This window comes from Echiichthys vipera (genome assembly GCF_963691815.1).
Source record: "Echiichthys vipera genome assembly, chromosome: 8".
Lineage (NCBI taxonomy): Eukaryota > Metazoa > Chordata > Actinopteri > Perciformes > Trachinidae > Echiichthys > Echiichthys vipera.
Genome location: NC_139833.1, coordinates 6,974,848 through 7,002,162, shown reverse-complemented (window position 1 = coordinate 7,002,162; position 27,315 = coordinate 6,974,848). Strand labels below are relative to the sequence as shown.

At 40.7% G+C, this 27,315-nt stretch overlaps 3 protein-coding genes across 3 annotated transcripts in view; 1 reads left to right on the top strand and 2 right to left on the bottom strand.

Moving 5' to 3' along the window:
• Positions 1–1,595: 1,595 nt before the first annotated feature.
• Positions 1,596–4,871, bottom strand: cenpa (histone H3-like centromeric protein A). The gene is made up of 5 exons (XM_083918197.1): positions 4,826–4,871; positions 3,125–3,301; positions 2,814–2,926; positions 2,621–2,695; positions 1,596–1,960 (listed from the first exon to the last, which is right to left on the bottom strand). The coding sequence occupies exons 2-5, from the start codon at positions 3,243–3,245 to the stop codon at positions 1,832–1,834; spliced, it is 438 nt and encodes a 145-aa protein (XP_083774323.1). The 5' UTR covers positions 3,246–3,301; positions 4,826–4,871; the 3' UTR covers positions 1,596–1,831.
• Positions 4,872–5,850: 979 nt separating this feature from the next.
• On the top strand, positions 5,851–15,176 carry eaf1 (ELL associated factor 1). The gene is made up of 6 exons (XM_083918195.1): positions 5,851–6,087; positions 7,867–7,961; positions 8,227–8,363; positions 8,719–8,891; positions 9,683–9,895; positions 10,939–15,176. Exons 1-6 carry the CDS (start codon positions 5,985–5,987, stop codon positions 10,986–10,988), a joined length of 771 nt encoding a protein of 256 aa, XP_083774321.1. The 5' UTR covers positions 5,851–5,984; the 3' UTR covers positions 10,989–15,176.
• Positions 15,177–17,711: 2,535 nt separating this feature from the next.
• Positions 17,712–27,315, bottom strand: part of bmper (BMP binding endothelial regulator) — a 37,201-nt gene continuing 27,597 nt past the window's right edge. The window contains exons 7-16 of the mRNA XM_083918190.1: positions 27,308–27,315; positions 26,910–27,019; positions 26,681–26,815; positions 25,705–25,809; positions 20,630–20,675; positions 20,351–20,520; positions 19,567–19,768; positions 19,041–19,383; positions 18,773–18,903; positions 17,712–18,632 (exon numbers count right to left, since the gene is read on the bottom strand). The exon at positions 27,308–27,315 is cut by the window's right edge and continues 92 nt beyond it. Coding sequence (XP_083774316.1) covers positions 18,451–18,632; positions 18,773–18,903; positions 19,041–19,383; positions 19,567–19,768; positions 20,351–20,520; positions 20,630–20,675; positions 25,705–25,809; positions 26,681–26,815; positions 26,910–27,019; positions 27,308–27,315 — 1,432 coding nt within the window. The 3' untranslated portion in view covers positions 17,712–18,450. The remainder of the gene's footprint in view (positions 18,633–18,772; positions 18,904–19,040; positions 19,384–19,566; positions 19,769–20,350; positions 20,521–20,629; positions 20,676–25,704; positions 25,810–26,680; positions 26,816–26,909; positions 27,020–27,307) is intronic.

Here is a 27,315-nt window from a genome sequence, read left to right as displayed (position 1 = left end):
TAACTGGGCGGGACTCGCTACATTGTCGGGAATGTGATGCGAATGGATACTATTTATTTATTTATTTATTTGTTAAATACTTTTGTTTAACCTCTATTTCCTGCCATTCTGCCATTTTGAATTCATCTTGGAAAATGACAATAATAAAAAAATAATACATATATATAAATACAGTCTATGATATACCTGTATCTAAGTGTGTGTGTCCATTGCTAGGCAACAGCCTTGGACCTTGTAACTTCCTGTCAGCTGATGTCATTCACATACACTGCAACAGGAAATAAACTTGAGCACATTTAGAATATTTATGTTTACATTTTTGTAAAGGTGTATAGTGTCTTTGAGTACTTTGATAAGCGCTATATAGGAGCTAGTATTTATTATTACTATATTATTTTAACTTTTTTAACAGTATCTTTGAACAGCATCCCTTTTTTCATAATCATATGAAAAAAATAAAACAGTATATTTTTCAAATTATATATTTATGTTCAGATACAGTAGTTGGCTTTCTGTTTGGTTTTTAGTGTGTTTATTGTGTGCACCCAAACACTAACCTGCTATAAGCAGCTGGTTGCAATCGTAATAAAATCCATTCTGATCAAACATCTACCAAAATGAAACAGATTATCACTCAGATAATCCAATGTCATTACCGGGTGACTGATTCTAAACTCTCCCATTTATTTCAAGATGCCTTTAAGAAAACCCCACACGCATCATAAGATCCTGACCTGCTTTTAGAAAACACTCTTCTTCCCGGCTTTGTCTCTCCTGAATGCCCCCTGCATCATCTTCAAAAATATTCAAATGTATTTCAGTAATATGTCTCTTTAATCTACACATACAACCCTAAAGACTAATAAGACTAATGTATATATTTTGTGGAAATAAAGCAAGATTAAAATAGAAACAAGATTTAACCATCTCAGAGTGCAGGTGAAAACAGATCTTTGTTACAATATATTTGTTATTTTATCTCCTACTTGTTTTTTTGTAATATTTCTATTCTATATTTGTGTTCCTGACTGTTGCAGGATATTGCTTTTATTTATATTACTCTAAATGTTTATTATATGCACCAAGCGCCAGGGCAAATACTTAAATACAATAAATCTTCTTCTGCCGCCCCAGGGACCAATAAAAAACAAAGTTTAAAACTGAATCAAAGTTTAAACAGAATTTATTTGAGTTGAGTACAAAACAAGACATTTGAGGGATTCGTATTGGGCTTTGGAAAACACTGAGCAGTCATTTTTCACAATTTTCACGCACTTTATGAACCAAACAACTAACGCATGAGTCGAGAAAAAGATCGCCAGATTAATGGATAATAAAAAGAACTGATTTGCAGCCTCACTGGTAACATATAAACCCTGTATGGATGTGATTGATTGATGATTGTTGTATGGCCCGGCTCAGGTTACCTAGTTTGCAAAACATGAACAAATACATACAGAGAATGAATAAAAAACTTCATTTTATCACCTAGTTACTGTTAAGTACTTAAAAAAAACGTACTCATAACAGCATTTAAGTCATCATCATAGAATCGTATCAGAAATGAGTTACGCAACAGTACAAAATCTTGCCCTTTATGGGGATATAATATGTACACATTAATAATATCAATATCAGTTTAAAAATCAACACAACACTGGCATCATACCAACGCAGCAGATCTATTATTTAAAGTATGAACATACAGGAACTTGACTAATCATTGCCAACCCTGAATTTGAACTTGATAAAAGGCAGTGACTCCTAAAAGGCAGTGACATATTATCAGAACAGACTGAACTGGAAGGAACCCACTATGATTGGATTCTTTTTACATGGTTTCAACTCCGCGGATCCTCCTGGCGAGTTGAATATCACGTGGGAACAGCGTGACCCGCTTGGCGTGGATGGCACAGAGGTTTGCGTCAGAGAACAACAATACAAGAAACGCCTCTGAAATCTGTAAGGAAGAGGAGGGAAAAAAACTGAAATTTAAGTTTGTAGCTAGCCAATGATTGCAACAAGGTCTGTGCGAGTCATTCTACATTGTTTGAAAAAAACTCAGAGGTGCACAATTTGGCGCTCAGAAGACTGCAATTGCGTAATATAACCTTCCACACCGATGGCGAAGGCCAAAATGCCAATATCAAGGTTTCAAAAAAAGGAGGGTCAAAAGAGGAGAAGTCCTGGCGCCATATTGCATCATATAATTGGGAATTGACACATAGTTTTATATGTGAAAAATAAATACGATGCGTATATAGCCGCCATCCAGTGTTCCCAAGAAGTTGTCGGACTGAGTGCAACATGCAACTTAAGAGCACCTGAGCAGAAACCATCTCTTGTTTACTAGCGCCATCTTCAATGTGTTTTCTTTTGGTGACTCAGGCTCTTTTCAATGGCCTTGGCTTCAATGCAGTAGTCCACAAATCAGGGGGTGATGTCACAGTAGCTACGTCCATCTCTAATATGTGTATAATTTATTCTTTGAAATTGGTGCATGATGGAACAGTGTATCATGAATGAATAAAAATGATCGGACACCTTATGTGTGAATTAATTATCTACGTACTACGAAGAACGGCAGCGTGCTAGTTTGCATACAGAGGCATCTGCTTACCTCCTGCAGGGCCGTAAGAGCTGTGACCTGCCATTTGAGAGCTCCGTGGGAAAAACCCTGGCACACCTCACGTACCTAAAACAAGACAAGAAACCAATACTTAATCCTCAGGGCAACAGGAACCTTTGGGGTAACCCAGAAAACCTTACAGAGTCTCACTCTCATTCAGAGAAACTTGGTACAGCTATCTCACCAGTCGAGAGAAGGGTGCCTTCCTGAAAAGAAGTTCAGTGCTCTTCTGGTATTTCCGGATCTCCATTAAAGCCCTGGTCCCTGGTCGATACCGTCTCTTCTTTGCGGGCAGCTCTGAAAAACAGATACAGGGTGTTTATTGTGATTGCAGGACATATAGACTTACATAATGGATCAAGGACCCTAACTAATACTAGTTTATCTGAGTGACCTGATTTGTTTGTTTGTTTTACTCTTTTTGATCCTTTGAATTTTGATAAAAGCAGGGATTTTTTTTCTGTGACTGCAGCATAATCACTAGTTCTCTCTTACGTGAAGCTCCACTCAGTCTTGGGGACGAGGGTGCTGAACCAGAGGTCCCTGGGGCCGGTGGCGGGCGGCGCTGAGGGGTTTTGCCCTTCCGTCTGCTGCTGGTTGACTCGTCGTGACGCATCGCCTCCAACACACAGGTCAGAACCAAGAGAGGGGAACACGGCAGCCAAGGTCTGACTGGAAAAGATTGAGAATATTACTTATTTTATCAATCAGAAAACAAACCTTCAATGCATCTCTTTATAAAATACTTTATTTCATTCATTGGTTATTCCTTAAAAATACACAAAGTCTACCAATGATTTAAAGTAGATTTGGTCAAATCTCAGTGTGTAAAGTGGTCTTCCCTCTCCCCAAAAACAGTAGAGTACTAAGCCTCTATCACACACAGTTCCTAGTGGGGATGCATGTTAATATGGGCATGCTGTCAGTATTAGGGATCGTCGGATATGGATTTTTTAGGGCCAATGCTTATACAGATTTTCTTTCGATTGTCTTGTGCCGATATTTGGAGCAGATGCTACTTTTGCTCCCTCAAATGACATCAATACTACCAGTCTCAATTTAAAAAAAGGAACATTTATTGAACTTAAAAAAGGCGTCTCCAGCAACATGGAGCTGCCTGTGGACCCCTGTCTTTAAGTAATGCCGGGAAAAAAAACGATCTGCTAACGCAACAGCCTGCATCAGCCGATACCAATACACCTAAAAAACACAAATATAAGCCGATTATATCGGCTGGCCAATGTATCGGTCCATCACTAGTCAGTATCGACCGATATTGACTTAACTGACTTATGAACTATCGGATTACAGGACTATATAACAAACCTGTTGCTTCCTTTATTAAATCAGATTCAATGCCTGATGAAGCATTAGGCTGTGTGCTGTGTGACGTGAGACGTCACCTACGTAAAAAAAAAAAAGCAATTGTCATAAATAAATGTCATGTTTACATATTGTAAGTATTTAACGTGAATTAGGGCCGACCATATATTTCTCCCTTTTCCATGATGGTCTGAATAAGACCATAAATTGGTCGCTAGTAGCTTTTTATGAATAAAGTTGTAGGGAAGGTCGCAAAAAGTAGCGACACAGTGCCTTGTGAGTGCTTTGGGATGGGGAAGGGCTCACAGCAGCACCCTCTGCTCGTTGAGGACACTAACTGCAGAGTGATCGGTGCATCAGAGTCCAAAACACCACAAAAGTCTCAAATAACACCAGAGACAGTGGACGGATTTCTCTCTAGGGTGGATAAGTATTTGGGAAGTCTCCAGATTTGGCGACAAACTATCCGGTGTTTGTATTATGATTCAACACAACAGCGTTTCCCCGTCTCTACTCCCTGTTGGTGTATTTCTGTGGCAGTTACAGCGCCACACCCAGGCCCGACATGTGTATTACAGCGTTTTCAGCTGGTTTCGAGTGGACGCATGTATTTCTTAACCCGAGTCCGTGTGGACGGAAAACTTTTAAAGAACAGAGGGGGAAAAAGGTCGTTTTCGATCGTGTGGCGAGGGTCTTAACGTTGCCCCGTTTTCTAAAGCAGCGTAAGAGGAATGACTGACCTGAAAGCACCAACTACCAACAGTTTACAATTCAACAAGTCAGTGTGAAGTGTCTGTACTCTCGTTAAAACCGAGATGTGTTGACACTAAATGACTAAAATCACATTTTAAGTCAAGAAGACCATTAACTTACTGTTTAAAATACTGGAAACGTGTCCGAAAAGCGACGGGCAGCAGTTTTCTTCTACACACACAACTACAACAACGTCCAACTGAAATTCAAACAATGCCCCTTTACTGGATCAGCCAATCAGCTCTGAGCAGGTGGGCGGGATAAACGGTTTGGGATCGCTTGTTGGTTGGTTGAGAACACATTAAGAATGGGCGGGGCTGTGAGCGACGTACAGGGACGTACTCTAGTTCCTGTCTTGTTGCCATGGTGAATGTGGCGTCCTTTTAAATTTTTATTTTATTTTTTGTTTTTATTTAAAAGAGTAGACATAAACATTTATTTTCTTACATGTTCCAGAGTAATAATACCAACAACTTATTTATAAATGCAGATACAACATAAATTAAAACGTAAAAAGACTAAGTTAAAACGTACATAAAAAAGGGGTCGGGGGGAAACGCAAATAAAAATATAATAATCACAGGGGTTGACATTTCAACAAAGGTGCTTTAAGCGTTTTAAAAGAACGCAGGATTGTAACTTGAAGGGCGAGAGACTTTGTCATTGTTTCATATTATTCATTTATAGACTGATTTTCTTCAGGCACATCTATATTATGATGTACTGTTTTGTTTCCATGACAACAAAAGTACAAAACAGAAGGAAATGTACCTAATTGATTTGTTGGTCATATTAGGGAAATATTATATTCACAAAGCCAAATTTAGTAACTTTTAACCGTTTTTTATTGCTTTGGTATGGAAACTGAACAGCACATCATCTTTGACTCCAAAAATAAGAAAGCTACTAAAACCTCACAGATATGCTCCAGGTTTAATTTATGTATTTGAAACTCTCCCTGGCTCTGCTCTTGATTATTATATGTTTATGTACTGACGACTGTTTATTTGTTGTTATTTTTTTGTAAAAAAAAAAAACATTTACAAAGAAAAGAGAGCGTACGAGTGCCCGGTGATATTTGACAGTCGGACCAAACCCGGAAGAGGAGTGACCGAGTGACGTAAGGGATGTTTTGCTAACTGGTAGCTAACTGTGGGCTAACTTTTGTCTTGCAGTTGGCTTCTTCTTCTTCTAATCTCCCTGAAGTCACCACACACAGTTCGGTATTTTTTTCAAACGTAAATGTGACTTTTTAAACATTTAGTGAACAAACGGAGACATGAACGGAAGCACGAACCCGCTGCTGGACAAAGAGGAGCATGTGTTGAAGCTCGGAGAAAGCTTTGAGAAGAGGCCCAAATCTTCATTTCACACTATCAGATGTGAGTGAAACACATTAATAAATAATAATAACAATGATACATCTTAAATGAGCTTTGTGTGGTGTTGGTGTGATGTCTCTTACATAACCAGTTAATTACATTAACTCAGATAAAGAAGAAATTTGCATAGAAAGAAAGAATATATATGTATATTTTAGACAATTCTCAAGTAATGGATAAATGGGCGTGCTACTAATTATTATCAACATTTATTTTCATAATATTAATACATAAGAGAAGGAATAGAAAGTGCTGAAAGTTCACTGCTGCAGGCTATGGACACAAATATGTTGTTCCCTGACATTTATGATGTCATAACCGCCTAAACTTGTTTAAAAGTTGCTGGATTGAGGTCATGTACATGTCTGAAAAATCACAGAAAATATGCATGAATATGGACTAGTATTTGTTTTTAAATTCGAAAAGTTTGTTTTGTTCTTAAGGCAAAATAAGGGATTGCTGCACACAAAAAATAAAACTTCTTAATGTAGTGAAAGCCTGTGTATGTGTAGGTAGTGGTAGTCCAACTACAAAAAGGCCACTTGGGGGAATCTGAAGTAGTTTCCAACTCATGATGGTGTGTTAAAAATGAGGTCCTCCATTGGGATTGAGTTTGACGATTTATTAACTTTATATCTTTAAAAAAAATCGCTTAAAAAGAGCTCATACAAAAAATACTAAGACATTGATACAAAACTCATTCAGTGATCACTCACAAACAGACACAGTTGAAAAACTGTGTGGCTTCCCAGATCCTGATTCCCTGCAACTGCTGTGCCGTGTCTCCCATATCTAACCTTTGTGTGACTGATTAACTAACCATGCCCACCTGTGCAGGTAACCCATAGCAACCATAGTGCCTCACCGCTCACACACCCACAATCCTTCATGCACACATACACAAACATCCAAATTGGCAAACAGGTGTGATAAAATCGTGCAATCATATACAATATTGTGCGGTGAAACAGGATTACAATGGCATTGCACCCCAATGTTGACTTATGTTGATGAGAAACAGTGCTATAATGGGCTGGCTTTTGTCTCATGTTTGTAATTTTGTGTTTTTAAGTCTTTATAATTGAATTTCCATTGGTATTTATTTTTTGCTTGCTCATTTTACTGTTTGGGTCCTATATGAACAATAGTATTATGTGAAGCACTTTGTGACTTTGTCCCTAAAATATGCTATATCAAATAAAAATATTGTTATTATTATAATTACACCGTTTGTCCATCAGTTCATTTTTCATCATTATCAGATTTATAACTTTCAGAGGTCAATATCAGCCTTAAAACCCCATCATCAGTTACATGACATACACAGTCTGACATCTTTAAAGTTACACTTAGTGCTGGGCAGTATACTGAACCGGTTTTAATTTCCTTTATATGATTTTTACAAAGCGTAAACAATTGCTGTAAGTCGTCTATAGGCTGTAAAATATCTACTGTTGTTCACTACAATTGGTGAGCTGTGAGAGGGGACCCCTGTTAACGGCATACCCTTCTTACTGACAGTTATAACTTTTAACACAACAATTAATAATCCACCAACAGTGTAATACAAGTAATGTCAGCATGTTTTTATATTCTTTGTTCTCCTGACAGTAGAATAAATCAGACCACCAGAATCTTAAAAAATACTCTGATCCAGGATCCAGAAACTTCAAATATGTGTGGCAAGGCTATCCTTAGTTTCCGGTTCTTTTGAATTGCCTGCATTTGTGCCGGGGGACTATTTACCATTTACATCCACACAATGTCTCTTTGTTTCAGATGACTTCAAACCAGCATCTATCGACACAAGCTGCGAGGGAGAGTTACAAGTTGGGAAAGGAGAGGAAGTTACCATCACGTTACCTCACATTCCAGTAAGAAATTCACCACCAGACACTTAAACTATTTCACAAACCCTTTTAATTTACGGAAGTGAATTTCAGCTACTGTATGTGTGTGTATGTAACATCCGTCACCAAACAACGAGCAAATGTAAAAAGTGAATGTCATTGTTTTGTGATTGTTTGGCAACCGAGTGCGTGTTCACTTCCAATAATCACTCTGATATAGAGTTATTTCAGTTTGTATGATAAGGTCTGGTAAAGCAGACAAGCCATATTTAGATAATTGTTCCTCCAGGGCTCCACGCCTCCCATGACGGTATTCAAAGGAAACAAGCGGCCGTACCAGAAGGACTGCGTGCTCATCATCAACCACGACACCGGGGAATTTGTCCTGGAGAAGCTGAGCAGCAGCATTCAGGTCAAGAAAACCAGGTGAGGGGTCAAGGGTCTGAGACACTCAATGATATTCCTCACAGGGAATTAAAACATGCGGTGTACAGTATGTAGTTTCATTCACAACCTTTCAGTACTTTTCTATTCATTTTCTTTGGAAACCTCTTTTGGACGTTCATTATAACTACACTATATTCACCAGATCAGGGTTCCTACAGGTGCTTGAAATCCGTGAAAATGCTTGAATTATAATATTGTGTTTGCAAGGTTTTGTAAAAGTGCTTGAATTTTGGAGAAACTACTTTAAAATGCAGTTAATATCCAGTTAGATGAAGAAGAACCGCTGAAGATCATAAACTAACAGTAGCTCCATGTGCTTGTGTGTGTGTTTCAGGGCAGAGGGCAGCAGTAAGATCCAGGCTCGCATCGAGCAGCAGTCGGTTCGGTCCAGCCAGCCCAGTGCTCAGTTCCGGGCCCCCACCAAACCGGGGGCCGGGGTCAAGACCTCCCCGTCTCCTCCCAAGGATAACCCCTCCCCGGAGCCTCAGCTCGATGACATCAAGAGAGGTGAGGAGGTCACACACAGACCCGCGTGATAATAACACATAGAACTAAAATATATGACATCAGGTAACAACTATTATTTCTCCTATAAAGATATTATTACAGGGTTCGTACAAAGTCCTTATTTTTTCAAGGATAAGAATATGCTTGAATTCAAATATACACTTCTTGAAAAATCTGATGATTTGAGACAATCCCGTTGTCATATTCGCTTGTCATTTTCTGGCATCTCACACCAGACATGGAGCGCGGTGAGGAGGTGTGTGTACATGTGTGTCGTCTGACCTCGGATGCTCTGCATGCATGCATATTGAAGGAAGCTAGCTTCTTATTGTACCTGCTCATTAGCTGCTAGAGAACAGGTGGATTTTGTTATCGCTATAGTAACATGCCAGGCTGTCGTTTTAATGGCTGGCTAATAAGATATCTTTTTTTATTAGCCAGCCATTAAAACGACAGCATTTACTAATCATGATGAAAGTTAAAGTGTCAGTATACATTCACTGCTGTGTGTATAAAGGAATTCTATAAATGTTATTTTTCGCAATTACATTTATTGTAACAATTTAGATGATAAAGGCTTTGAGGGTCTGGAAACTTTTGGTTTTGGTACCTTAAGATGCTTAAAAAGTGCTTGAATTTGACTCTGTGTGTGTTGACTATATTGTCATTAAATGATCTGCTAAATAGGGGGAGGGTTAAAATAACCTTATTTTATATGACACATATGATGTGCTTTAACAAATATTTGGGTGGGCGGCAGAAAAAAAAGCATCTCAATGTGAACCCTGCAGAGCTGCGAGCAGAGGTGGAGGTGATCGAGCAGATGAGCAGCAGCGGAAGCTCCTCTGACTCGGCCAGCGCCTCGGGGAGTGCCGACGACAGCAGCAGCGACGGTGAGCACGACGCCCCCCGACCGCTCAGCCAGACCTCCCCTAACCGCCACCCTGTGACCAACGGAGGAGCCGACAGGCAGCAGGGCAACAACCAGCTCATGAACACACTCCGTGAGTATCGTTGTAGGCCTACAGCTTCCTCTGATGTTAGCATGTAGCCACATGTAGCAGTCTAATGTACTGTGTCTAGAGCAGATGACCATATAAAGAAATCCAGCACATAGTGACGTCACCAACAGAGCGTTCTGCGGTTTTCACTCACAGGGACGACTTTTACATACGTTTACCTTATTATTTGAAGCTTTGGCCACATTTAATATGAACATCCGACACTGTAACATTTTATATATATACAGTTTATGCCAAGGAAATAAGGAAAAGCATCTCCATTATGAGAAGGAATTAATACATGCTTTAAAGGAAGAGAGAAGGACATGTATGAGTTAAATACTCATCAGTGTTTAGGCTGGAGATGGACGTCGTGATCACAACGTCTCTGAGACAGTATTTGACTAATTACAGCAGGAAACTCATCTCGCCTAAGAGAAACACCTTCTGTGAAGTCGTCACACACACACCTAAACCACAGCCGTAGCTGCCAGTAGCTTCTAACAGGAAGCCGATTGGCCTGAACTGCTGTTGATTTGACATGAACACAGAAAAACGGCATATTATGACATTTTTCTTTTTGTCCAAGAGGGGTGTTCAATTTTTTTTTCAAACGGGAAGAAATTTGTTGTAAACATCGCTCAGCGTGTCACAAGAGTCACAGGACTCTGTCACTGGTCGGCTGCAGACATTATCGCGTCACACCGCACCGCAGATCTTCATAGACATCGTATGGAAGCTCGCTGCAGGTCGCACTTCGCCGCTGCCTGGTGCGATTTTAGGCGTTTCGTGTGGTTTGTTATCCCACGATATCCAATAAGTCAAAACGATATAAAAATGTCATTTATAGAGGAAAGAAAAACAGCGGCGGAACTGATCTTTGTCATTTGGACGCTGCTGTACGTTCTGATCTCTGCACGTTATGTTTATTTTGCACTAATGGAATGAGAAAATACTTCAATTCACACAGGACTACAGGAAGCAGTAGTGTAGTTATTTCACATAAAGACTATTTATTTATTGTTCTAACCCGTTTGTCTTCACAGGAAACGACCTTCAGCTCAGCGAGTCGGGCAGCGACAGTGATGACGACTGAACTCTCCGCTGGTCAGTCCCCTCCACCCTCTCCCCCCCCGGCCCACTTGTTCCTTTGCTGTGTGACAGCTGACTCCAGATCTGTCGCGGGTTGACTGTAGTTCTGATTTTAGTTTATCCTTAACGCCGGTCCACCCTGGAACTTTTAAGAGTGTATTTTTTATTAGATGTTTATTTTTTTTTGTATAGCGAGACTTTAGAAAAAAGAAACTTTTACTTGAGAGGTTTGGAGGATTATATATTAGAGTGCACATACATATTTTCTGTACTTAGAGCAGCTACTTTTATCTACTTTGTTTGTGTTGTTTCGTCTTGATGGTAAAGGCAGGGAAGAGATTGTCTCAGCGTGATTGCTCGTTAATCAGAGAAGGCTGTGGGAAGCTTCTCTGCATCGTTGTTGCATTTTTATTGATTTGCTACAAATACAAAAAAAACCCTGCAGAATTGCACCGATAACCTTTGCAGCATTCGCAGCAGCAACACATCAAAACACACATCCATTTAGTCATGTTGCAGTGTGTTGAGGTCAGTGAGTGATCACCGCGCCTTCCTAATCTCAACTATCATCGTTTTGGAATTATTTGCTGATTATTAGCCCATCATTATTTATTAGAAATGAATAAAGATGTTTTCAGGGGGTTTGATGACAGGAAGAAAAATACAGAATTGTTCTTTTCTTCTTGTTCTTTTAAACAGTTACAGACGCCTAGATTAACTTTCAGGGTGCTGTTCTGTGATGATTTCACTTCAAGGTTTTGGCCAAAAGAGTTCAGTTCAGTCTTTTTAGTGACGTAAGCTTTTTAATAACCCATAAACTTTGGGTCTGGCTGCATGAATTATCTATCTGGGATAGAGGGAAAAAACGTTCAGGCTTGTGAGTATTTCTTTAAACCGGTCTATCGTCTCAGTTGGCGCTACGCTCTCGGGTGTAGCGACAGATTCCTCTCAAAATAGATATCAGAGACGGAAGGGAAGGAGGACGCCAGCTCAGACGAGATTTGAGTTAATTTTAGGGAGTTTAAAGCAGCATTTTGTAATTTTCTTTTTGCACCACACGGTGGCAGAAAAGACCTAGAAACAAACTCACAGAAACACAGACCTGCTATGTATCAGCTGTAAGGTTGTGAATATACCAGAATTTAGACTTTGATACAACACTAGTATAAAACAAAAAACAATACCAGGGCTCCAGACTGCGACCAATTCGGCTCCTCGTCTCGTTCTCGTGGACTCAATATCGTGTATCGTGTCGTCTCGTGAGCTGAGGGTCTCGTCACACCCCTTAGTCTGAATGTATGGTATATTTTTTTAATATTGTAGTGTCCTGACAGCGATGGTGCTGCTCTATGTTGCATCTTCAAGAGTGCACAATAAAAATGTGACAATGAATTTGAAACAGCACATTGTAATTCTGCATCTATTATCAAAGTATTTATTAGTAATACAGTTAAAATGTGTAGAAATGTGGATATTTGGTTAGCATGTTGATTTACGGTGTGTGCCCCTAAAATATCTGTTTGCGCCCCTACAATGTTTAGTTTGGGGCCATCATGTCCTAGTGAACAAAGTTAGTCTGGAGCCCTGAATCCTCTTTTCGATTTGAGAAATAAGTCCTAGTCACACAAAATAGGATCATCTTTTAATTCTTTTTACGAACAACCTGCGCAAATTAACAAATTTGTAATGATGTGATTGAAAATCTGATTGTAGTTTTTTTTCTTTCAGTACTATCAAAGAGATTGTATCGTTTTTAAACATGGTATTGGAAAAAGTATTGATAGCTTTTGATAACCTTAATCAGCTGATCACACTGTTACAGCTAACACTGCTAGCAAACACTTGAATGTTCGTTTGCTCTCCACCAAATCCAGAAAAATGATCTGACTCCAGGTGATGATGAGAGGTGAACAAACTCTGACATACGTTCCGCTTGTAGCTGAAGAAACGAAAACAAAGACGCGTTAAACAGAGTGTGCGTCGCGTTCTCCGTCATGACTTCCTTCCTTCTCGTCCTTTTAAAACGTCACAATGAATCCCAGTGACTCCCAGTATAACCAGTAACAGTATCATAGTAAAGCCCACACAGTCATTAATCAGTTAAAGTTCATCATGGTTTAGAGTTTTAGATTTGAGGCATCATTAGTGGCGTTTACATAATTCCACATATCCATAAATAAAATCACCTGAAACTCAAGTGATACAGGATTCATTCCATTCACTCCAAAGAGCTTTAGTTTCCTGGTATTTTCCTTCATCGGTCGTGACATTTGTTCAGTTGATACAGAGAATATCTTATTTTTAAACCCATATTTTCATATAATACGTCACAGGACCATTCCACGCCGTGCAGCCTCGCAGTTTGGAAATTAATTATGAATGTGTGATTTTGTGAAAATGCCAAAGAGTTGAACGTGCAGGGAGCGGCGTCACAGCGTCGCGTGGGCGTGTAAACGTATTCCTCTTTGCTTTTGTGTTGTCGTGTAGTGATTTCATTCGGTGCTGCTTGTATACAGTCTTTCATTATTAATGCAACATGACGTCAGAAACACTGCTGAAGAGTTTCATTTCAAAATACCAAGACTTTATTTCAGTTCAGTGTAAGTTTGTGTTTCTCCAAACCGTGACTTATTTAACCTAAAGTTTGGGGATTTACGAAGAGGTCAGAGTTCAAGGGAAGTTTCCTTCTCAGTAATGACACAACTAATCTGTTATTAAGGACACTAAGACATTATCAGTTTGTTTTTATTTTTATGAGGAAGGAGAAGGAGGAATATAATCAGAAAAGATAATCAGCAACTCTTTTTGATAATTGATTAACGGCTCAAGTAATTTTTCATGCTAATGGCAGTTCCTGTTTTCAGCTTTCAAAATATGGAGATATCCTGATTTTCTCTGATTCATATCATATTAAACTGAATATATTTAAGCCTGTGAATGTTCTCATTCGTCCAGGTCATCGCTATCCTCAAAGCAATTTCAGTCAAAAGCAACTGGACTTGGTTATTTGTCTAGGAAGACGTTTCACCTCTCATCCAAGAGGCTTCATCAGTTCATGTACACATCTGACCAGGCTGGGACTGGTGAAGCCTCTTGGTTGAGAGGTGAAACGTCTTCCTAGACAAATACCCAAGTCCAGTTGCTTTTGACTGAAATCGCTTTGAGGATGAATATATTTAAAGACATCACCTTGGACATTTTTCTCTGCTTTCTGACATTTTATAGACCAAACAACTAATCGATGAATCTAGAAAATAATCTGCAGATTAATCAATAATGAGTTATTTGCAACTGTACCCTCACAGGTGTCTTCACTTATTTAACCACCTCTAATCAGACCTTTTTCTCAACTATTTGTGTTCAAGAGTGTACAGAACATAAAGCTGCAACTAACAAGTATTTACAAGTTATTTTATAGGATGTAAATATTTCCGTAACTCAGTTTGGTCTCTGTTTTTTTTTGACCTTGCAACAGAAACGATAGAAAAAGGATTTGACAGTATATGCAGTATATCCTCATATCGCCCCCCTAAAGTGAAACATTTGCATTTTAATACAATAATAACTTACGTAAATTGGTTATTCAAACTGTGCTTAGATACATTCGAATAAATGTAATTCCCAGCATCTCCACCCAAATTCTACCTGAGCAGCGAATTAATCAGCCACACTGAGTTAAAACAGCTGCACAGTTTTAAACACACAGTACCAAATATCCGTTACTGGCAGTTTAAATTCAGAAATATCTGTATCTAATAACCTGCATCATTCATTGGACATCTGCTCCTAATACCCTGGGGACACTGTTACTTTAGGTATTAAAGTGTTTTATCTAAATTTGTATTAATGAACATGTTTAAAATGGTTTTGTGTCACTTTTGAAATGAAACTCTTCGATCACACGTCGTCATGTTGCTTCAATGATACGCTGTCGTTTAAACTGTTGTTGTTGTTGTTGTTTTTATATGAAAAACGTCTTCAGACAATGTTCATCTTTGTTTCATGAGCTCCTGAACAGAACGGAGATGATTGTTAGTTATAAGACGCCTGTAAACAGTTACTGTTCTGAACACAAAGCGCCGGTTTACTGTGCTGCTTGATGGTTCAATGAATTTTCCTCTCTGAAATGAAATGTGTACTCCTCTTCTGTTGTTCACTTTGGTTCTTTAGTTCTCATGTTTTTTTGTTTTTAGTGCTATGTTTATGTGACATGTGTTTGTACAAAATTGAAGTGTAATAAAAAGTGTGCAAATGTATTTACAATGGATGTTTTTCGCTCTTTATCGTGAAAATTTGGGTATTTTTTCTTCTTGAGTGCTGATTTAAAGGCTCAAATATAACGCGTTTCTTTTATATTTCAAAACAGCTCAGCTCCAGCCCCCCGCGACCCAGACAGGGACAAGCGGTTGAATATGAATGAGTGAATGAATGTGTTGGCGCGCATCTCCTCTGTTAGTGGCTACCCTCGATAAATTGCATTAAATCAAACAAGGTATCAGGTGATAAACATTTTCGTATGGTTCTTCTAGACGACAAAGGTTATCCTCTAACGGAATACCTAATAACCCCGCTGGCAAACCCCGCTACAGAGCAGGAGCGCAGGATAAGCAGTGCGCACACACGCACGCGGGTCACAGTGGAGTGCTGCTTCGGGTTGACTGCCTCTGTTATTCTTTTACATACAGCGTTTTTATGGGGCCCTTTTATTCCACTCTTAAGACAAAAAGCACATCTTTATTTTGCTCCATCTCGGATGTCAGGATGCCGATCTCTGTGTCGAGATTGGACAGATACGAATGTTTCATAAATCACACGTGGGTACTGTCATAAGACCAATTGTGCGCTCAGATCTGCGCCCGTTTTCACGCAAGATTGATAAATGAGGGCCATGATGTTTGTCAGTTTAAAAGATCATTTTGCAAGTCAAGAAAGTCACTCCACGTCTTTGTTTTTTTTTGTATTACCACTTCATTTTGTGTGAAACTGCTCAGTGAATCTCTCGTCTCACATGATATACGTCATCGTCACTGCAGCAGTTTTACGTTTTAATTGACTTTCAAAATGATTGATAAACATATGCGTAGTTCATGGCTCAGTTTAAACAGGGTAAAAAATGGTTTATCTCTCCCCGTTCACTACCATATTTCAGTTCACGAGCTGTGATTGGATGTTTTCCTTTGGGTGCGTGGGATCTTGCACTAGGTGGAGGCAGAGCGGCACGTTTTTTTCACAGGATATAGAGACTGTTACATATGACAAAGAGTTATTTTTTATAAACGTGACCCACTGAACCTTTAAGGAGAAAGGCTGTGCATTAAAAGGTTACAGTGAAGCTATGGGTTGTAAGCACACACTGTAAAGGTATTACAAGAACTGGGTTTGTTACGTTCCGCCACTTTGTACTTTCCACCACTACATGAATCTGACGGCTTTAGTTATTTTACAAATGAAGAGTTTTGCACAGGAAACATGAAGAAATTTGACTGTAAGAGCAACTTTTTTGATCATCGTTTAAATAATAATTGTGATGTATTATCACAATGTTAATGTGAATTTTCCAAATCAGGGAACTCACTTTTCCCATTATTCCAACCCCACTTGAATGCAGCACAAATGCCCTATCTCGTAATGTAAACAAGAAAAGCAAAAAATTATTGGTCTATCTGCCCCATGATATCTATCTATCTATCACTCTATCTCTATATCTATCTATCTATCTATCACTCTATCTATATATCTATCTATCTATCTGTCTATCTATGTATCCGTCTATCTATCTATCTATCTATCTATCTCTCTCTCTCTCTCTCTCTATCTATCTATCTATCTATCTATCTATCTATCTATCTATCTATCTCTATTCAATGCAGGGTTTTTCCTTGTTTCACAGTGTGCCTTGACTTCAGTAAAGGTTTCCTTCTACAAGCTTCTAATGCCGGTAGAAAGCCTTCCAAATGTCGTCCAAAGTAAATTAAATACATACCACATGACTGCAACGACCACGGTTTGATTGTCCAGCCGGGGGACTTTTCTTCACGTCATATCTCTCTCTCTCTCTCTCTCTCTCTCTCGTTTCACAACATTTTCAACTTTGGCTGCAGAAAAAAACCCTTAACTGCTCCTTTGTTTTTTGGTTTGGACACTTAATATGACGCTATATTTCCCTGCAACCTCCTCAGAAGTCTGTGAGCTGTTCGAAAAGTGATTTTCCACCTCTCTGATTGTTTAACACTACTCCTTTTTAGAGGCCTGAAAGGGTAAAAACAGTATTTCACAACAAAAGAAGCAAAAGTTAGAGACGGGTCTAAAACAATAAACATAACTTTGTTAACAAGAGGGGGAAGAAAAATCATCAAATTCAAAGTGCTTTGCTCAAAGGTACAAAAACTCCTTCAGTTGTCGTGCTCCAGATTTCTCCCGGTTCCTTCGGGGATTTGAACCGACAACCTTGGGTTCTTCTCCTACAATGACTCAAAGCTTGAACACTGAGGAAGTAAAGACAGCAGTCAGAAATGAACTTCGATAAAAGATTATATTGCTGGTCTTAAATAATTATCGTCAAGTGAAACATATGCTTAGATGAACACCTTCAGTTTGATACGAACCACAACAACCTGTACACGGAGCATATTACAATACAGTACTTTTTCCCTGCGAGGTGCAACGACTGAGTCACATTTGGGCATTTCTCTTCAAACAGTAACACAACAAATACATAAATAGCTTTTTGTTTCCCTTTAAAATCAGTTATAACGCAATTATAGTCATGATTCTGGCTCTTGCTACGACGTGTCATTTGACCGATATATAAATTAACAACATCAACAACAAATAATAATAATAATAATAATAATAATAATAATTAGAACAATAATAATATAAAAGCTGTCTTGTCTTTCATATAAATCTGGCTAGCTTACAGTTTGAAGTGATGGAACAGAGATCACGATCGCGCAGTTTGATATGAGAGTTTCTCCGCTTTGAATCTCCTTATTCCAAATGTAGACGCTCAGTTTTCCACTTTCCGTGGGAGGGATTCGGACGCCATGTTGGCTCGAGCGGGAGTCCACTGGCCCAAAATAGTTTCCTGAGGGTCCATGGCAGCGTGGATAAACGTTCCTCAGGAGCTGGAGACTGTGAAATCTCCTCATAGGGCCCCTGAGTTTTCTCCTGGGAGTTCAGTTCAGCTTCTGCAACACTGAAATTGGCGCCTCCGGTGGCGGTGACTGCTATTGTGACAGTACGTGTTTTTACAAAAGGCACAGAGAGGTCCGAAGCTGAAGGCGTTGGCGAGGATCAGCCTCCCAGAGTCTTACGGTTCCATTGCCGTGGACTTGTATCTCTAACGTCAGACACACCTGGACCGTGAGCACTTTGTCGGCTTGTCGCCCCCCTAATCGAGACACTATAAATCACTGTCCCTAGTTTAGCCCCGCCCCCGCCCCCTCCCACCTGGGTCACAAGGGTCACCGGCCGGGACAGGCTGTGGGTTTGATGCAGCGTCCCTGGAACAGCACCAGGTTGGCGGGGCAGTGGCAGCCGGCCACGCAGGGCTTGTGGCACGGTCCGATCTCATTCCAGTTGTCGCAGGTTTTGGTGCAGCCCGGCCCGCAGGTGTCGTACACAGCGCCGTGTTTACACTGGGTGGCTGGAGGGAAGGTAAAAATAAATACTCTAGTTACTGATACATTTGAAGGAAACCAGAAAATATGTTTCCTGGGCTGAACTGCTGGTCTTTCTGTGTTGACCGGCATCAAAAAAAAAAACTTTGACCAAAATGCTACTCACCCATACAGGCGGTGTCGGCCTTCCAGAGGACGGGCACACCCTCCCTCTCGCAGGCTCGGCTGTAGGCGATGAAGGACTCACAGTAGCAGTTTTTATGGACCGGACACTCACACATGTCTGTCACACACGACCTAGAGAGAGCAGGGCGATAAATGATACACTTATAATGAGAGGGTGGTTGTTATACCAGCTTTTGGTATCAAAAGTCTCCATTTTCTCCAAATTATCTTTACAGCTCAGTGTCAGAGTGAGACTCTTTCCTCCTGACCTGTAGAAGGGGGCGAAGTCGACCACACGGTGGCACTTCTGGAACTCCCACGACTTTATCTTCTGGCACTCTCGATGGGCGCGGAACTTGACCTTGACGCTGCCGGGACACAGGAAGGAGGTCGGCCTGCGAGGTGGGTGTTGCTGGGAGCAAACCTCGTTTCCTTCGACTCGCCACGACTCGGCAAACTCGTCCACGTCGAACTTAAACTGGCCGTCGCCTCCCATGGTGTCGTCGCGCTTGTGGCCGTTGTAGTTGCCGCAAAGGCCGCAGAGACGTCCACGCAGGTGGGGGGCGGCCACGACCTCCACGAAACTGTCGCCGTCCCACGTGATCTCGAGACCTGCAGCAGGAGGACAAAGATTAATGTCTCAGACTGGTGGTAGTTCCTTCAGACAACACTTTTCTACCCAACAAACCAAACAGGTGAGTGCAGGATAACAATAAAATACGGTTCACACAAGCTCCGTGAATACATTTCTCATAAACACAAATGAAACAGTGTTAAAGAGTGCTGTGTGCTGACCTGCGATGGTGGTGAGTTTGAGCAGGTATCCATCCAGGTCGATGTGCACCCCGGGGCCGTGGTAGGGTAGGGCGATGCGGGTGCCATTCCTCCGGACCGTCAGGTGCTGATGGAGGCCGAGGATCAGACCTCCCAGTCTCACCTCGACAGACTGAGTCCAGGAGAAGGACCGAGTGCGCCGGGCGTCGTTCTTTACCAACACCTGGTGAACAAATGGAAAATTCACGTCAGCTCCCGTGAATTCTTTAATGTGTGGATTTAAATCACGTTCGAGCTAGTTAAGGTATTTTCTTAAAGATAAAATAGTTGCTGTGGCTGATGTTAATCTCTTGTGTTGCATCATTTTTACTGGTGTCAAATGTTGTGTTTAAAAGTTAAAAAGGCTTTTGAAGCTTCTTTTTATTTATTTTTTAAAACATTTTTTTGAAAGAAGGTTAAATTAAAGGTTGTTTGAGTTTGTGCTCATTCAGAGATTCTGTAATAAAGGACTTTAAAACTGTTCAGTCATGTTTTTATAATTAAGATTTCTTTGTTTTCATGGCCAAAAGGGAGGAATAAATAGCAACAAAAGCAAAATAAACAACAACAAAACAGCTATCAGTCAAATTGTTATTCATAAAAACAAGGGGAAACTGCTAAAATCAGCTCCATCAATGGTGCATTTCAACAAATCCGAAGCTGTCCTGTGTACACATTTGTCTTGTCTATTAAACAGAGACAGAGAGTTTCCTCAAATGTCATTTAAAGGCTGTAAAATGTTCCTAAGCCTAAACTCCCGTCCTACCATGAAGCTGTAGTCTGGGCCGTTGATGTTGATGTTATTTCCTGGTCCTCCAGAGGGGACGCCGCCACAGTCACGAGTCAGTACATACTGACAGGTTCCCTGAAAGTTAAAGGTCCTGCCGTCGAAGGTGTTGTAGTGAGGGTCGCCGAACACCGTGCACACACCCGGCTCTGCAGACGGACAGAAGACAGACGAGAGAGAAATACAGATGGAGTCACTGTAGTCTCAACCAACGCCTCATTTAACAGCTGCAGCTGCTGTTGAGAAGGACTTACTCACTTTCAGTGCAAACTGGACAGCAGCCGGTCCTGTTCAGGATCTTATTCTGCAAGAGGCACACACACACTTTATTATAAGATCTAAAAAATGACAACACTGAAATACTCATGAAGACCGAACACACTCAAGGGACTTCAGTGTGTAAAAACAAAAGAGAAGTGCACCATTTATCTGAAGATTAAAGTCATGTTATCAGTAGTTTTTGCTGTGGATTAACATACTTTTATTTAAGATTTAAAGTGAAACTAAGGAGAAAGAGGTTCAGAGGAAAGAGTGAAACAACTGTGATACAACTAAGAATATTAAGAATAATGAGATAAACTTCAAAAGCTTGACAACTCGTTAGCTCACAAAGCTACAGTTGCCGTGACAAGAGGTGGAAGAAGTATTCAGATTCTTTCCTCAAGTAAAAGTACAGATTAAAAAAGGTAAAAATACTCCATAAAAGTAAAAGTCCTGCATGAAAAATTCCCCTGAAGTAAATAAGTATTAGCAGCAAAGTGGAGTTACAGTATTAAAGTAAAAGTACCAGTTTGCTTCCTGTGACTGCATTATTATACATGACATTATAAGTTTATTAATTGTGAGCAGCATGTTTCTGTTGAGCGGCTTTACGTACAGTTTTATATTCAGGGTCAGCAGATAAATCTGAGGGGTCGTGAGATGATTAACGGGAGAGGAGAGAAGGAAAAACTAACCTCTGATACATAAATCAGTTTTCATTTTTTCTCTACAACCTTTGATTTTGGGTGAGATATTGCATCTAAAATTTCACACTGGAGTCAGCTGAAAGCCTGGTGCGTCGCGTACAGACGTAATAAAGATACCAAAAAAACTTAAATATCAACATTTTTTCTAGATCGTTTGAACATTTATTAAAATGTGAGAAGTAAAGAGGGGAAATCGGTGTTTGTCAGAGCTGTTAACAACTCACTGACATCTACAACATGATCACGACTACATGCTGCTTTTCATAAGAAGCCAAAAATGTTTGAAACCACTGGTTTAGTTTTTCAAAAATGTGTTTATAAAAGCTTGTTATATTATTCATTTTGTAAAATCAACCTGTTAAAGTGTAATTCCGGCGTAAAATCACCCTATGGGTCTTTTCGGCGCTTACATACATCAAATAAACAAACGAAGAAATACTGTAGAGTCGCTAACAGCCAGACGTGGCTAACACTGATGGGTGAAGGCATTAAAACGTCTTTTTTAACCACTAATACTGCTAAAAAATAACAGCAAACCTCTGCAGTATCATGAGAAGAGTCCTTACACAGAAAACAAAGCACCAATGGGCTCCTTCCTTTTGGACTGACTTTGGTAATCCACTTGAATGGACTTTACTATGAGAGGAGATGGTACAGGGGCCAGTAGTAGGTAAGTCTTTAAGACACTCTTTTAATAAACTCTTGGTTCTCTAACTACGTTGTTAGTGCTTTGTTTTCTGTGTATGGACTCTTCTCATGCTACTGTCGAGGTTTGGTGTTATTTTCAGCAGCATTAGTGGTTAAAAAAGGACGTTTTAATGCCTTCACCGTACTGCCCCGAGCTAATCAGTGTTAGCCACGTCCGGCCGTTTGCGACTCTCCCGGATTTCTCCGTTAATAGTTTATACAAGGAAAAAAAACTGTCACAATGGCTTATTTGATGTATGTAATTGTCGAAAAAGAGCATGTGATGACTTTATGGTGGAATTACACTTTAACAAAGTCGTTTTGATGCTCAAACTTAGATCTCAAGATCACGTACTGGTCGCCAAATAGGAATTTGATGTATGTAAGTGCCGAAAAAGAATTAAGGAATTACACTTAAAATGCAACGAAGGCTGTCAAATCAATAAAGTGGGGTAAAAGGTACACTATACTGTATATGGAAGTATTAAGTAGCAGAAAATACCTCAAAATTGCTCTTAATTACAGTACTGGCTGGAAGAGTTTGTACCCATTTGCACTTAAAAACTTGAAAAAAGCATGTGGCAAGAAATGAAACACAATTTTCCAGCAGCAAATAAACACAGCCTTTCAAATTGACAGCTAAAAACTTAAAAAAAGAAAAAGAAAAAAGAAATCTTGGTTGGTGTCCGACCAAAGATCAACCAGATTTCTGGAGACGTCCTGGATACAAACAGACTGACAGAAACCTTTTTTTCCACATCAGTTCGCTGGCAGCAGCAACAAAGGTAACCGTTCTGTTTCCATGCTGTCACTCAAACACATGGAACAGAAATGAAAGATAGAAACGGAGGAACGGTTCCCTTTTTGACAAGTTCACAGTCAGACCAGGGCGACCACAAAGACACCGATACTCCGACTTCAACCACTGAACTCTGTGTGTAAGAGGATCTCTGCGTGTGTGTGTGTGTGTACAGTATGTTTCAACTTCCATCAGAAGTGCACATCAGAGAACTCTTTCACACACTCCGTTTTTGTTGCCTCAGGGAAGCCCTTCATTGGTGAGAACACACACACGCTTTTTTCTGTCTCTCTCTCTCTCTCTCTCTCTCTCTCTCTCTCTCTCTCTCTCTCTCTCTCTCTCTCTCTCTCTCTCTCTCTCTCTCTCTCTCTCTCTCTCTCTCTCTCTCTCTCTCTCTCTCTCTCACACACACACACACACACACACACACACACACACACACACACACACACACGTCTGTCATCACATACAGACGTTCTCTGTACGCTCAATACAAACTCCAGAGTCCTAACCTCTGCACAAAGGGCAATCTCTCTCTTTGAAGAGGGCTGCCTTTTGACATACACACACACATACACTTTTTCTCTCTCTCTAACACACACACACACACATACACACACACACACACACACACACACACACACACACAAACACACACACACACACACACACACACACACACACACACACACACACGGTAACAGAGCTTGGTTTTCAGGGGCCTAAATATAGGGAACCTCTTCTTTGCTGTCACTCAAACGTCACACAGACAAAAGGCTGTTCGGAGACACGCTGTCTCCAAAGGGACACGCATGCACTCGGCCGACCTGCCGCTGACCGCAGGATGACAGCATGGGAGAGTGAGAGAGAGTGTGTGTGTGTGTGTGTGTGTGTGTGTGTGTGTGTGTGTGTGTGTGTGTGTGTGTGTGTGTGTGTGTGTGTGTGTGTGTGTGTGTGTTTGTGTGTGTGTGTGTGTGTGTGTGTGTGTGTGTGTGTGTGTGCGAGTGCGTGTTGGTGTGCGTGTGTGTGTTGGAAGGTTGAGGTGGGCTGTGGTGACCTCTGTGAGAGATGAATGTCGTAGAAATTTGTCTAAAACAGGGTTTCTACACAGTTTCCAAAGTCAAATTCAAGTATTTCAAAGTGCATCTTCAAGCTTTTCAGCTGTGGTTCATTACATATTTATATACAGTTCAGACAGTATACTCATAACTGTTCTTCATGACATTAATAGTCGGGCAGATGCTAGTTAATACCCGCTAGATGTGTTCACTGCTACTACAACAGCTTTAACACAGTTACAGAGCGTAGCGACACTTTTTACTGTGAGAAAGTGACAATAGCTATAATATAAACCAAAAAATACACAATCCAACATGAAATCACAACAACAGACGTTACTGTAGTGTTTACATTTTACATATGCTGCTACACTTAGCTAGCTACATGCTTTTTGACGGTAGAAAGTGCTGCTAACGTTACTCCACAGTCTCTCCACTGCCAACGAAGTTACATGTAGCTACATGCTAACATCAGGGAAAGCTTCATCTTGGTTACTGATGATGTTAATTTCTCCCCATTTTCAGATCTTATTCCTGCTGGAAAATGTTTGATTGTGTGTTTTGTTTTTTGTCGAGAAGCCTTTATTGATAATTTCTCACTGTAAAAAAAGTGAAAAAGGTGCCGCTATACTAGTCTAAAACAGTCTGTTGCATGTCGTTGAAGTGTGGGCGCTTGCATGTTTAGACAACGCGTGTAGCAAACATTCCCAAGCATCTACTGCAGGACAAAGTGTGAGAGAGTGGAGACCCAGGTGGTGGATGCATGTGTAGAAATCACAACAAGTCTTTCCCTTAACTGAACCAACCATGATGCCATTGTTATGCAGAGACATTGCAAACATTATGGTTGTATGTGATCTAGGGTTTTGCAGAAGTGTCCAGTATCAAAGCTGTGATAGTTGTTCTTGTTCAGCTTCGGACAACACAATGAACAGGACTGTTTGTACCTCACTGCCTGTGTCCAACTCTATAAGGTGTGATTTTTGTAACATCTGAAGTAAAGTCTTAAAATACTAAATCAACAGCATGCAGTGAGTGAGTCTTCGTCTTTTCACCGGAGACAAAACTCAGACCACCTACATCACCCTGCAGTCGCCTGTTCTGGCCACAGACAACAGGTGAGGGCTTGTTGTAACCGCTGGAAGCGTGTGAACTTGGACTAACGCTGACATCGGCTTTGACTGCGTGACCGCCATCAGCCGGCGGTATGTGAGGAATCCACTCCATCACCCACCGGCCGACAGATGACCCCTGAGCGACCTCTGCGACAGGTGAACGCAGCACAAACCTTCCTCCTGCAAGAAGTGTTTGACAGCTAACGCCACGCTTCAGCTGCTCGTAGGATCACTAACGCGCTTAAAGGACAACGCTCTGTCGTAGAGGAGAAACCTCTCCGTGATAGAAAAGTGCAGGAAAGCAACGGGTTCAGAACTGACGGTGTGACTTTTTAGCGAGACATTGATCCTCTGCAGGAAACTGGATCCAACTTCTATCGTAAATCTGACAGAAATATAAAACTCAAACTGACCTGAATTGCACAAAAGGGAAAATAGAACTCTGAAGATGAAATGGTGGAATTAGAGTTAAACGCTCACGGCCGCTTCGCCAGTAAATCAGGGGAGTGTCCCTGTTTGAGGCGTCACACATGTGAAGTGAAGATGATGAGTTAGTCATGGGTTGTAAAGTGAGTGTGGGACAGAGGAGACAGAGAAAACAAAGTGGAGTGACGGAGACAGAGCTGGTGGCTGTCGCACAGCAACTTTGGTACCATGATGTTAACGGGATGTAAGCTGCCGATTGGCCGCTGGGCCTGTCACTCACCGAGGGGCAGCTGGTGATTGGGACACATTGTTTGGGCCGACACTCGATGCTTCCTTTAACACAGGCACAGAGAGTGCAGTTCACCGACGACCACATGTCTCCTTCCTGCAAGAGACGAGACGCACTGCGTCAGAATACATCAAGACATACAGATATCCAACCATCATCCAACCATCATTCATACATCCAACCATCTTTCAACTATCATTCATACATCCAACCATCATCCAACTATCAATTATACAGCCAACCATCATTCAACTATCATTCATACAGCCAACCATCATCCAACCATCATTCATACATCCAACCATCATCCAACTATCATTCATACATCCAAAACCATCCAACCATCATCCACCTATCATTCATACATCCAACTATCATCCAATTATCATTCATACATCCAACTATCATCCAATTATCATTCATCCAACAATTGATCATCCAACCATCATCTGACTATCATTCATACATCCAACATTCATCCAACTATCATCCAACTATCATTCATACACCCAACCATTATTCATACATCCAACCATCATCCAACCATTATTCATACATCCAACCATCATTCAACTATCATTCATACATCCAACCATCATCCAACTATCATTCATACATCCAACCATCATTCATGCATCCATCTATCATCCAACCATCATTCATACATCCAACCATCATCCAGCCATCATTCATACATCCAACCCCCATCCAACCATCATCCAACCATTGATACTTACATCTATTATCCAACTATCATTCATCCAACCATCATTCATCCAACCATCATTCATCCATCCATCTATTGTCCAACCATCATCCAACACCATTCATTATTCCATCCAATCATCCATCTATGTCCGTCTATCCATGTCCACTCATTCATCCATGCATCTGTCATTCTTCTCTCCTTCTCTTCACTTGTTCCTTCATCCCTCCATCCCCTCCAGTATCCACTCTGCTCTCTTACCCTGTAGATCTTGTTCCGGACTCTGCAGTACTTCACCTCCTCCACCTTCACGTAGGACAGACACTCCTCGCAGCACAGCTCGCCGTGGCAACTCCCTGGCCGAGAGCAGCGCTTCTTGCACACCACCGTTGAATCCTAAGGAAGAACAAAAACTTGAGATGAAACAGATGAAAAAGAATACAGGGGCTCTAGTGCGGCAATGGTGGTGGAGGACATCCAGGACCAGTACCTTGCATGTGCAGGTGGTGCAGTTGTCGTGTATGAAGGACGTGCCGTTCTCGTAAACTTCGCTGTGGAAGAGGCAGCTTCCCAAAGACAGATCGAACACCTTCCTCTGACCTGACGGAGGAGACAGTCAAAGATAAGAAACAATAACAACACGATAACGACTTAGTGCGTGACCACAGGTATTTGTTGACAGTTGTGTTTCATCAAAAAAGGGCAACTACAATGCTGTCCTAGCGTTGTTGCATGAATTTAGTGATGGTTTCTAAATATCCTCTTTATGTAGGTCTTTTTTTTCTAGCAGAATTTTTTTTTTCCATGACCAGGCTGTAAAAATATTTAACCTGTGGATGTTTTGCATCCACATATTGACAGGTCAGAGAGGTGATTACTGGTGTTTACCGAGACAT

What these genes read in the sequence shown, in the direction of transcription:
- cenpa (XM_083918197.1), bottom strand. Translation starts at nt 3,245, where the DNA reads ATGCGTCACGACGAGTCAACCAGCAGCAGACGGAAGGGCAAAACCCCT. An exon ending in AGGCACCCTTCTCTCGACTG is followed by an intron (nt 2,696 to 2,813) that starts GTGAGATAGCTG and finishes GTCTTGTTTTAG; the next exon opens with GTACGTGAGGTGTGCCAGGG. An exon ending in CTCTTACGGCCCTGCAGGAG is followed by an intron (nt 1,961 to 2,620) that starts GTAAGCAGATGC and finishes TCTTCCTTACAG; the next exon opens with ATTTCAGAGGCGTTTCTTGT.
- eaf1 (XM_083918195.1), top strand. Translation starts at nt 5,985, where the DNA reads ATGAACGGAAGCACGAACCCGCTGCTGGACAAAGAGGAGCATGTGTTG. An exon ending in ATTCAGGTCAAGAAAACCAG is followed by an intron (nt 8,364 to 8,718) that starts GTGAGGGGTCAA and finishes TGTGTGTTTCAG; the next exon opens with GGCAGAGGGCAGCAGTAAGA. An exon ending in GCTCGATGACATCAAGAGAG is followed by an intron (nt 8,892 to 9,682) that starts GTGAGGAGGTCA and finishes TGAACCCTGCAG; the next exon opens with AGCTGCGAGCAGAGGTGGAG.